A 12,346-nucleotide genomic window follows, 5' to 3' on the forward strand; every position below is an offset into this window, starting at 1 on the left:
GGAAAGTTCAAATAGGGAGAATGGAGTTTTTGGTTTGTATTAGCAGAAAGAAAGAACAATAATAATCAGAATAAGAGATGGCAACACAGCAAGGTGAGGTAGTTATGTTTCTTGCTTTTAATTTTGCAGTTTATATTTATACATAAATTATATATAAAAAGAAGAAGAATGAGGGGGAAGAGAGGGAGGGTTTTAAAATCTGGCTCCAACATTAAATTCAGGGGTAGAAGATAAATTTTTATTTGTCCGGAAATCTCGATTTTCAAAAATATAATTTTTACCTTCAGTTTACGATAATATTTGAAAATTTAAAACTTAATAAAATTTAATTTCCCGAGAATTCGAAAAAAATCCGTATACTAAACGGCCCCTCAAATAAATCTATGTTGTCCAGTTAGATTAAATAAAGTAACTGAAGCTTTTGTTTGGTGAAAAAAAAAGTTTAAATAGATAAACAAGAAAACGCACGAATGAGGGAAAATTTGGAAGCGGGAAACAGAAAAAGGACAATCCAATTGTAATAAAAAAAAAACGTCACAAAAATCGATGTTGCTTTTGGTGATGTGTTTGTTTTTCTAGACGGAACAAATACGTGGGCGGGTAATAAAAGCTGTGGGCTTTAACCTGTGGATTGTTAATTCTGGAGTACCTTCATTGGATCTTTGGAAGTTGCCCTTTCACTTTCAAGATATTAATATAGGAAAATAGAACTATTATCTTTCTGAAAACGTGATCACGTGGTTATATTATTTCATTATAATTATTCATTTAAAAATTATATACTTTTTTTTTCTTATCTCATCGTCAATGAGTGGTTGTGATCAAATAACATGTCCACATAATCATTTTTCCACATAAAAAGATCCACTCTCATGTCATGTTATAGATACAATTAATGTGGACCTTATCATTTTCTTTTCTTTTTATTTTAAAAATGTTGGGGTCCTATTTGTTGTGTTTATAGCATAACATAGTCATTTTCCTACAACATAATACTCTATTTCTCGTTAATAAAAGTTGCTCTTCTCAATTCAATTTAGTTTAACATATTTCTATTTTTAAAAATGAAAATTTTAACAAATTTTAAATTTTTGTAAAAAAATGTTTAATCCTAAATTATGAAAGTGAAAGATTTGTATCGTGTTTTATTGATATTTTTATTTTGATTGATAAAAATAGTAAGAGGAAACAATGAAATAAACATGTATTAATGTTTTTAAATATTTAAAAACAATAAATATGTTAAATAAAATGAAAAGATTTTAAATAATAATTGTTTTAAAACCAATAATATACACTTAATTCGTGTTTAAATTAATTTTTTTATAATCACCTTTTATCATTTCTCTAAATAATTTAAAAAATTAATTATTTTTTGTAGTTAATCTACTAAAAAAATGAAGGACGACTGGACGAGACTCATACTCAATATCTTTCATAAATGTAATCTTCTCTGTAAATACCCTTTTAAGCCATTAACATTGGAGCATGTCAAACTGTAGCAATCAAGAGTTATTATTATTCTCTTATTTTAGTTATTTGTTATCAGATTAATTTATTTTTATTTTAGTTATTTAAATTATCTTATTAGTAATTATTTTAAGAACGTTATTAGTTTTAAATTCAAATTAATATTTTTTTATCTTTGTCGAAACTGTAATTGTATAAATTATTAGCCCATTGAGCAAATACATCTGAGAAGAAAAAGGAAATAATTTAAGTCTCATTTCTAATCTCCATTCTCCCTAATTTTTGTTATCTCCAAATTTTTTCTCTAACTTTCTAATTTAATTATCTTCAAGTATGTTAATTTTATTTATGTTAATTATATATTAAAAAAAACTGGATACGTGAAAATGAACGGTGAAATAAAATTAATATACTTGAATAAGAGCTATTCTCACATGAGAACTAAATAGGGTGTTCATCAATCGATCCAAACAGATTCAAATTGCGGTGACCGAATCGAAAAATCAAAAACCAAAAAAAAAAATCACAAATTTTGATTGTATTGGATTGGTTTTCGGACGGGTTGATGAAAATCGATCCAATCTAATATATTAATTTTTCTCTACCAACTTGGGTCTTTCCCCAAATATAGTCCAAAAATTTCTAAACCCAAGACTTACTAACCTATCAACTAAACCAAAAAAAAAACCTAGTCACATCTCAACAACAAAATTTTATCTTATTTGTGTAGAGCTTCATATCCTATTGTCCAAAAAAAAAACCATATTATCGTCTGTTGATGTTTTTGTACTTTAAAAAATTAATAAATTTACAAAGCTAATATATACATTATTTGCATGATAAGCATGAAACAAATTTTAGGATTTTCAAAAAATCGAAAACCGATTCAATCTAAATCGGAAAAAATTGGATTAGATTGGATCGGATCGGATTTGAAAAAAAAAATTAAACTGAATAAATGATTATATGAACAAACCGAAGGATTGTATCATATGATTTTTGCTTTCAAAACTGATCCAATTCAGATCGCGAACATCCCTAGACGACAGGAAAGAAGAGGACGTGACGTGATATGAGCCACAATCACTGGGATCTGTGGGTTAAGCCCATCAACAAATGGGCTCATCAAAGGGTTGGAGCAAATTTTGGGTTTTAGGGGTTATCCTTTGCGCCAAGTCCATATTGACTATTCTAATACCGTAGCTAGAGATATGCAGACACGGACACAAGGAAACCCCCCATTCAAAAACGCAGCGTTTACTACCGAATGCAGCTTCATTTATTTTATTTTTTGAATACACTGAGAAATTAAACACATAACTTATTACATAAATATCTATACTCCTCATCACTGGTCACCCTAGCGGCTTGAATGCAGCTTCATATCTTTGATTTATGTTTCAAAATAATATATCAATACATTGCACGTCAATTAAATATAAATAAGTAAAAGCAAAAATAAGATTTTAATTATTCAAATTTTTATTTATCTATATTTTGGACTTTAAATATATTTTTTATATCGATGCTGTTCCAATCTAATCTTACCCCTCTAGTTTTTATCTTTTTGATAAACTTAGGGTGGGCATAAGAACTCCGAATAATATTTTTCTTATTTGAAGAAAAATAATCAGAATAAGAGATGTCAATATAACAAGGTGAGGTTAGTTATGTTTCTTGCTTTTAATTTTGCAATTTATACATAAATTATAAGGAAAAGTTCACCGATGCTCTTATGATTTACTTCAGAATTATTTATGTTCCTGTAATTTTTTTTATCACATATGTTTTTATTATTTGCAAAAAGGTATATTTTTTATCTCATATGTTCTTGTGATTTTTGTACTTTTTACAAATCATAAAAATATATATGATAAAAAATTATAGGGACATAAATGATTCTGGAGTAAATTATAGGAAGAAACTTTTCTCTAAATTATATATAACAAAGAAGAATGAGGGGGAAGAGAGGGAGGGTTTTAAAATCTGGCTCCAACATTAAATTCAAAGAAATCTATGTTGTCCAGCTAGATTAAGTAAAATAACCGAAGCTTTTTACCAAATGTAGAAAAAATGATTATGTAATGTTATAGAGATTCGTTTTGCGTGTCGTAATTTATTTTTTTTTAAATGTGGGCTCCACAAAATATTGTGTATGTAAAAAAATTTGTTGTATCATGTTAAATGACAAATACAAATTAAAAAAAAAAAAAAGGACAAAAAAACGATGTTCCTTTTGGGGATGTGTTTGTTTTTTAAACGGAACAAATATGTGGGCGGGTAATAAAAGCTGTGGGCTTTAACCTGATCGCGGATTGGTAATTCTTGAGGAACTTCATTGGATCTTTGGAAGTTGCCCTTTCACTTTCAAGATATTAACTCAATTCAATATTAATTGCGGTAAAAGTTTGGATACAAATCTTTCACTTTCATAACTTAGGATTAAATATTTTTTACAAAAATTAAAAATTTATTAAAATTTTCATTTTAAAAATTTAAATATATATATATATATTTGGTAAACACATTCAACTAAATTATTATTTGCTGTATTAATATTTTTATTTTGATTAATAAAAATAGTAAGAGGAAACAATGAAATAAATATGTATTAATGATTTTTCAAATTTTAAAAACAATAAATATGTTAAATAAATGAAAATATTTTAAATAATAATTGTTTTAAAACCAATAATATACACTTAATTCGTGTTTAAATTAATTTTTATAATCACCTTTTATAATTTCTCTAAATAATTTAAAATATTGATTATTTTGTGTAATTAATCTACTAAAAAAATTAAGGACGAGACTCATACTCAATATCTTTCGTATATGATCCATAAAGTCATGTCCTTGCCAATTTATCTTCCCCGTAAAAATCTTTTTAAGTCATTAACATTGGAGCATGTTAAACTGTAGCAATCAAGAGTTATTATTATCCGCTTATTCTAGTTGTTTGTTATCAAATTAATTTATCTTTATTTTAGTTATTTAAATTATCTTATTAGTAGTTATTTTATAAAAAAATTAGAGTACATAAAAAGGAGAAGAAGAAGGAAATAATTCAAGTCTCCTTTCTAATCTCAGCTAATCTGCCTATCTCCAAAAAAAAAATTCTCTACCTTTCTAATTGTATTCCCTTCGCAAACTATAATGAAAAAATGGCGTTCTTAATCAATCTTAATCGTTAACCGTTTGTAAAACGTATAGACAATGTTTAAACTCTTAAACTATTTTATTTGATGAAAAAATATTTCTTATAAAAGCAATTCTAGTATATCATTCTTAAGATTAACAATGACATGACATAATTTTTTTCTCTTATAATTGCACATGATCGTCATCTCATCCCTCGTTGTCACTTGTTACGCTCGTATCATTTGTGAATTTATTCAAATATTATTCGTGTGAAACATTCGTATTTTTTATTTTTTGATTATATTTATCTCATTTAACATTAGATAAATTAAATTCTTACACACACATAATAAAGGTGAATCCCACCTCTATTTTTTTCTTCAATTATTTGTGGATCTCTATTATAATTTTATTTCACTAACATAAGATAATTCATCTCCAATAACATAAGAAAAATATTAATATAAAATGTAGAAAGTCCAGCTAGACAGCTTTCTCATTTTTCTTGCCATAACGTAAAGTAATTCTTCGGTTAGGCATTTTCGTTAAACTTTTTTACAGAGTTTGGAGGGAAAAGGAAAGAAGGGGATCCAAGAAGAAAGAAAGGGAAAGAAATTGAAGGGTATTTTCTTTTTTTGTTTGGCAGTTAAAAAAATGGTAAGAAAGAAAATAGAAGGTTAATGAGATATTTTTACCATTTTACCCCATGTTTAAAATTAATATAATTATTACATTTTACAAATTAAATTAAATTTAAAATTTCTAACAAAATTATTGATGTACTTTTCACAATACTAAAAAACATCAATATTTTTTATAAAATTTATACGTTGCAAACGACGAAAATTTCATCACAAAATTACTTTTCCGTCATAATACTTTTCGTCGTAAAGCGATGGAATTTTTTCTTCGATGAAACTTTTAGATAGAAATGTGTTTCGTCAAAATTTTGGACGAAAATATTTTCGTTAAAAGTTTCGATGTATTAATAGAATAATTTTGACTGAATTTTTTTTTCGTAACAAATTTATGTTAGTGATTTTGGCAAAATCTGGTTTCGTCTTTAATTTCATCTTTAGTTTTGACGAAATTTTGTTGACGTATATGATTTTCATCAAAAAAATTTATCACTATTTTTGACGAAATATTTTTCATCGATAAATTCTTTCGGTATTTGAGACTTTTCTAATAATGCTACATTTAAATATGATTCATATTTATGTAGTTTTCACATTTTAATGCTAAGAGTAGATAAGCATTTTTTAATATTTCTCCTTTAAATCCTCCAAATTGGATGAACTTTGATTTTAAGAAGAATGAGGGTTTTTGAGAGTTTAGTAAAAATCTTCAATCTCTTCCTCTTATTTTTTTAAACTCACAAACAAGGTAAGGACTTACTAAAATTCTCCATTTCCTTTCCTCTACCTCCAAAAATCTAAAGGCTTTGGGAGTTTGAAAGGGAGGGAAGTGAAGAAAAATGATCAACGTAGTGCTTTATACAAAGGTCCCTGTCACGTCAGTTATGCACAACATAGTTAGCTAGTTCTAAGCTTAGAGAGGGGTGAGAAAAATGAGCGAGCCTAAATATATATATGGAAAAAATATTTCTCCTACAACTTGAGATAAATTTATCTTCGGCTACCCCAAAACTACGTCGTTTTGTTTATTTATTTTCTTATATTAATTGATTCATCTTTGAATGGTTATATTTCCCTTTTTTTTCTCTTCCTTCATTACTATTGATTCATCTTTGTACGATTACGATTTAGTAGCCGGAGATAGTTTTATCTCCGGCAGCTTGAAAAATGATAAGCCCTATATATATATATATGGGTTTGATTTTTCTGCAGTTACTGCAGATAAGTTATTTGCAGTAAGCCCAATACGACGTCGTTTTGGGACGGAAATCATGGTATTTTGTAATTTTAATTTATTTTAGGGCTATAATAGTCTTTATTTTTAAGATCTAAATATTAAAACGACGTCGTTTTAGGAATAAATGCAGATAACTTATCTGCATTAACTGCAGAAATATTTTTTTTATTTTTTCATATATATATACACGCGAAAATCACTTTCTCTTTTAATAGGAGAATTGTTTTTTCATGTTACTGAGCGATCATTCTGCGTGTAACATTTTTTTTATTTTTTATGTTTTGTTTATGGTGAGATCCATTTAAATTACGTACGTGTAGGAATTTTTCTAACCTCATGTTAAAGGATAGAAGCAAAACTCATATATATATATATATATATATATATATATATATATATATATATATATATATATATATAATATTGACAAATGAACTACCGAATCAAGTCCCCCACATTTTAATATTTTAATCCTAAAAATATTTAACTTCTCTTTGTCTTCTTCATAATCAAAATCGTCATTGACTTTTCAAACTAGTACAATTAGAAGAAGCTCAATGAAAACTGAAAATGCAAAAGTTGAATCATTTTCTTAAATTTTACCCCAAAAGAAAGTAAAAAAGGTTGAGGCAGGTTATTAACTATCACTGAAAACTGAAGAGTGAAGAGGTACTTGAAGAATGTTTCAAGATTGAGTCTCACGCCCCCCTTCAATGAAAATGTTTGTGCTTCCTTTTCAGTTGTCTTCTCTTGCAATTGCAAGCTAAACAATTTTTAGAAATTTGATTTGAGCCGTTGAGGTTTTGTATTTCCTCTTCACGCTCACGCATGTCGGTAATTTATCCACTCACACATATTGTATAATATTATTAAAATATTATTTATATATATAATTTTCCGCAATCAAATTTTAGGGGCAGAGGCGGGGGCAGCCCTCCTCTAGTTCCACCTCTCGTAATATGTTGGTCAAAAATATAAAATAAAAAATCTATGGACGCACTTCAAAATTATCAATTATAAGATTTACAATTACATGACATGTTTTTTTTTCTTTTTGCAAAGACATGCAAATATTTTCTGATAATTGTACGTGATAACAGTCCCATCCTTCATTACCCCGCTTGTATTATTTGAATTTTTGCTAAAGTATTTCTTTTGCAACACATTTATACTCTTTTATTTTTGGGTTCTATCAATCTCATATTGCATGAGATAATTATCTCATTAAACAGAGATAAAATTATGGAGTCTACTATTTTTTCAAAAAAAGAAAAAAAATTAGATTTTACTATTTTTTCTCCGTTACATGAGATAATTATCTTATATAATATGAGATAATTATTTTGCTTTATTTTTAACGCAAAATGTAAAAAATCCAACTAGACAACATTCTCATATTCTTTCCCGTAGCAAAAAGAAATTCGTTTATTTCCAAAAACAAAAAAAAAAGAAATTCGTTATCGCCACAGTACAATGTATAACTCGAAATGCTTGGAACACTAAACCCACACCCACAAATACAATAGTCATGGCACATTGGGTTGGGTAAATTTTAAGACCAAACACCAAAGCCCATACCGAAATTTGGTCCAAAAGATGCACCATCAAATGATTATTTGTTGAATTGAATTGGAGAAAAGTATGGATGATTTTAGACGATATAAAATTATATCATTTTAAATGAGAGAAAGAAAAAGAAAAAAAAAAGAAAGAATGAATAAAAATAAAATAAAAGTGTGGGTCTCATTTTTTATTTATTTATAAGAGTTTCAATCGAAGGCTATTACGTCAGCAGCAAATTTCCTTTTTATTTATTTATTCTAACTAGTCGTCGTCGTCATCAACATTGTTGTCTAGATCTCCCACTGATGATGAATTCATCCAAGTATTTTACCGTCATAGAACACAAGAGTCGATCCCTGATCTGATCTGTTATTGGATAGGATCGAATCGTGAAATGGAGAGCGTGGAGGTGAGCCTGGATCACCTTCCATATGCTCTGTTGGCCACCATCATGACCAAGCTCGACATCGCTTCTATCTGTTCAATTGCCACAACATCCTCCACCTTCCGCTCCTGCGCTCAACAAATCATCTCCTTCCTCCCCAACTTCCACCTCCTCGTACGTATAACCATCTCTTCCACTCACGCAAATCTCGCTCTTTTCCTCATACCCCATCAAAATTTCTCACTGTGTTACGACTTTATACATAGATCCTCTAAGGGATAAAGTTTGTTTCTTTTTCTAATTTTCCATCTGGGATTTCGTTCATAACCGTCAACTTGGTCTGTTCTTTTCGGAAATTTACGAATTTGTGTTTTCTTATTCTCGGAATGCTTGTTTTTTTTCAGGACATTGCGCCTTCTGGGGACTTGCTGAGACCGTTGCTGCCACCCAATAACCCATACCTTAAGAGCCTCAAGGTTGATTGCGGTCGCCTTGATGATTCCGCTATAGCCCTGTTGGTGAAACCGTCATTGCACGAGCTTTGTCTGCACAATTGTGCTGATTTCAGTGGGAAACTGCTCTCTGAGATTGGGACCCGATGCAAGGACCTAAGGTTTGCTGTCCATTTCATGTCTCTCCTCTGGATGGTGGTAATGCTTGATGACATAACCCCTTGCATTGCATGCTTTTTCATGAAAAACTTGTTTGGGGATTGGTCATGTAGCATCGTGGTTTAGTAATTTGTTGTTCGAGTTTGTAGTGCTGCTTTTATGGGTTCTTGTTATTTGTTATTTACATCAGGTCTCTCTACTTGGGCTCGGTAGCAGAAAAAAGAGGGAGGGCAATTCATATTTCTGATCTGGAGGAATTACTTGGCGGCTGCTCCCAGTTGGAAGTAAGGCATAACTATAAAACAAGCTTGTAAGATATAATGAAAGTTTAAAGCTTTCAATATTCATGAAGTGAAATTATTATGTTGTCATTATTGTTTTGTCTGCTGGCATTCTCCTTTACATTCTACATGCTATGGCCTTTATGTTTGGATGGAAAGATATCAAAACAAAAGGATACTTTTCGTTACATTGATTAATCTTAATTGATCTTCGTAATTCTATCAACATTTATCTGCCCTTCTTGCTTGCTATGGTAAAAGCACTTTGAAGATGTTGAGTTTTACTTGCTATGGTGAAAGCCCCTTACTCTATTAAATGGTTTCGTTTTGTTTCTTTGATCGTCAGATTTTTTGTTAAATTTATTCCTATTTAGACCTTTATTGAGCTTTAAAAGTTTACTTGATTGTAAATATTTAAACATAATGGAAATGCCAAGAACTGGGCAAAATCGTTTTATTTGTTTTCACTGTGGGTATCCGAATGATTAATTGAATGACTTATTTTATCATTACATCCCATTCACGTTAATAATGTCTTAGAAGTTTCTTAATGGTCTTCCTTGAAGTTTTTGTTGTTTTTCTGTGTATTTTTCCAATTGTGAAACATGATAACATGTTCACTGATTATTAATGCAATTAGACCCAATAGTATTCTGACTATCTTGGCAGGCGCTGATTCTGATGTTTGACGTCTCTCTCTTTCTACGTCATAACTTTGCTCGAGTTTGGGCTTCTGCCTCAGAGAAACTCACTTCTCTTGAGATTGGCTACATTTCTTCTGTCACAGTGACTGAACTGCTTAGCTCAAATTTGGGATCCCATCAGTCCTTGAATCCTGTTCAACCATCCATACTTCCAAGCATTCAGAAACTATGCCTTTCGGTAGACTATATAACTGATGCTATGGTTGGTACAATATGCAAAGGTCTTATCTTTTTGACCCATTTGGATCTTCGAGACGCACCGCTGATTGAACCAAGAATTACATTTGACCTAACCAATGCTGGCCTTCAACAAATTAATCAACTTGGGAGATTGAAACATCTTTCTTTAATCCGAAGCCAAGAGTTCCTAATTACCTACTTTCGAAGAGTAAATGACCTGGGATTACTTCTAATGGCTGACAAGTGTGCAAACATGGAGAGCATATGCCTTGGTGGCTTTTGTCGTGTCACAGACACCGGTTTCAAAACTATCCTGCATTCTTGCTCTCGCTTATACAAGCTTAAGGTCACTCATGGGACTCAGTTAACTGATCTAGTTTTTCATGATATTTCTGCAACATCCCTTACTTTAACGCATGTGAGCTTAAGATGGTGCAATCTGTTAACCAACCATGCAGTTTTGAGTCTGGCATCAAACAAGGAACTTAAAGTTCTTGACTTGAGAGATTGCAGGAGCCTTGGGGATGAAGCTCTCCAGGCCATTGGCACTCTTCCAAGACTGAAAATTTTACTATTAGATGGCTCTGATATAACTGATGAGGGACTTTCATACTTAAGACCATCTGTTATTAATTCAATATTTGCGTTGTCTCTTCGAGGGTGCAAGAGACTTACAGATAAATGCATCACAGCTCTATTTGATGGCTGTGGTGTGCTGGAATTGCGAGAACTTGATCTATCTAATCTTCCCAACCTTTCAGATAATGGAGTCTTGCTGCTGGCAAAAAGTCGGATTCCCCTCTTTGAACTCCGGATGCGACAGTGCCCTCTGATTGGTGATACTTCGGTTATGGCATTAGCTTCAATGCTGGTTGATGAGGCCAGATGGCATGGAAGCAGTTTGCGCTTGTTGGATCTTTATAACTGTGGTGGTATTACACAGCTTTCATTTCGCTGGTTAAAGAAACCATATTTTCCAAGGCTTAAATGGTTGGGAGTGACCGGAAGTGTTAATAGAGACATGGTAGATGCTTTAGCTAGAAGTAGACCTTTCTTGCATGTGGCATGCCATGGTGAGGAGCTTGGGGCTGATCCCTATGATATCTCAGATGGTTTATATACACACGATTATGATGAGGTGGATGAATTTGAGCAGTGGCTTCTTGAAGCTGATGTTGATAGTGACGATGAGGAATTGGGCGATGCTGAAAATAATGTAGAACTGGTTGTGTAATTTGCTTTCAAACTCTTGTATTTGTATGTGTCAATGACTATGTATATGTATGTCTGTCTGTCAATTGTTATCTGGCTGGATGTTATTTGCCACAGGTTTTCTAGGACTTCTGTATTATCCTTTATGTATCTTGATTTATGTATCTTGTTGTGGATAAGTCGTGTAAAAGTTTCATAATTTTCGTGACCTTGTTATTAGTTTTTCTTTTTATTTTTCTCTCTTTCAAGTGCTTCCGTTTTGCCTTATATTTGTTGTGGGGAACTTGTGTCCAAACTATTCAATGAACAGATGAATCTTGATTTTCTTGGGCTCATCACACACGATTGATCAGGACCAATTCATGTTTACTGAGCTGATAACTTCGAGTCTGGAACATCCTCCTTCTAGATTGTAGCAAGACGCTCAAATTAGTGTTTTGAGTTTAATGAATTAGTATATGGATTAGATGAATACATGAGTATTGAGTCATTGTATTCATAAGAATGGAGGACTTGCATTTGGGGCTTGAGTGATCGCCTCTGTAGGTGTCGGTATCAGTTCCTTTGCGGCTATGATTGTTAATTGGCTGAATGTAAAGCTGTAAAGTTCCCAGATGCTAACATCAATTTGGAGATGTCTACTTATGCACTAGGAATCATAGGTTGTGTTGAGAATAATTTCATGTTATACCGTAATTGATCTGTCTTTAGCTTTCATGTTATCCCATAATTTCAGATGCTAACATCCCGTAATGGGATGTTAGTGTGGCGGCGCAGTTTATGTATTGAACTTGTTTTCCAAATGATAATCTAAGTTTGTTTAGCAGGGAAGGTATAGGTGGATGAACTGAACTCTTAAGGAAATTGGGCCTTTATTGAGCATCTTAAGATTGATCGACAACAGATCTTAATATCTTTTTATTT

The 12,346-nt window shown here is 31.1% G+C and overlaps 1 protein-coding gene across 1 annotated transcript; it reads left to right on the top strand.

The window, feature by feature from the left end:
* The first annotated feature begins 8,261 nt into the window (after positions 1-8,261).
* Positions 8,262-11,700, top strand: LOC133284456 (F-box/LRR-repeat protein 10). The gene is made up of 4 exons (XM_061481470.1): positions 8,262-8,608; positions 8,839-9,047; positions 9,236-9,329; positions 9,996-11,700. Exons 1-4 carry the CDS (start codon positions 8,444-8,446, stop codon positions 11,442-11,444), a joined length of 1,917 nt encoding a protein of 638 aa, XP_061337454.1. The 5' UTR covers positions 8,262-8,443; the 3' UTR covers positions 11,445-11,700.
* Positions 11,701-12,346: the final 646 nt, after the last annotated feature.

The sequence above is a fragment of the Gastrolobium bilobum genome, unplaced genomic scaffold (genome assembly GCF_033153095.1).
Source record: "Gastrolobium bilobum isolate Gb01-03AN ecotype WA unplaced genomic scaffold, APGP_CSIRO_Gbil_v1 utg2164, whole genome shotgun sequence".
NCBI classification, from domain to species: domain Eukaryota; kingdom Viridiplantae; phylum Streptophyta; class Magnoliopsida; order Fabales; family Fabaceae; genus Gastrolobium; species Gastrolobium bilobum.

What these genes read in the sequence shown, in the direction of transcription:
- LOC133284456 (XM_061481470.1), top strand. Translation starts at nt 8,444, where the DNA reads ATGGAGAGCGTGGAGGTGAGCCTGGATCACCTTCCATATGCTCTGTTG. An exon ending in ACCCGATGCAAGGACCTAAG is followed by an intron (nt 9,048 to 9,235) that starts GTTTGCTGTCCA and finishes TATTTACATCAG; the next exon opens with GTCTCTCTACTTGGGCTCGG. An exon ending in GCGGCTGCTCCCAGTTGGAA is followed by an intron (nt 9,330 to 9,995) that starts GTAAGGCATAAC and finishes CTATCTTGGCAG; the next exon opens with GCGCTGATTCTGATGTTTGA.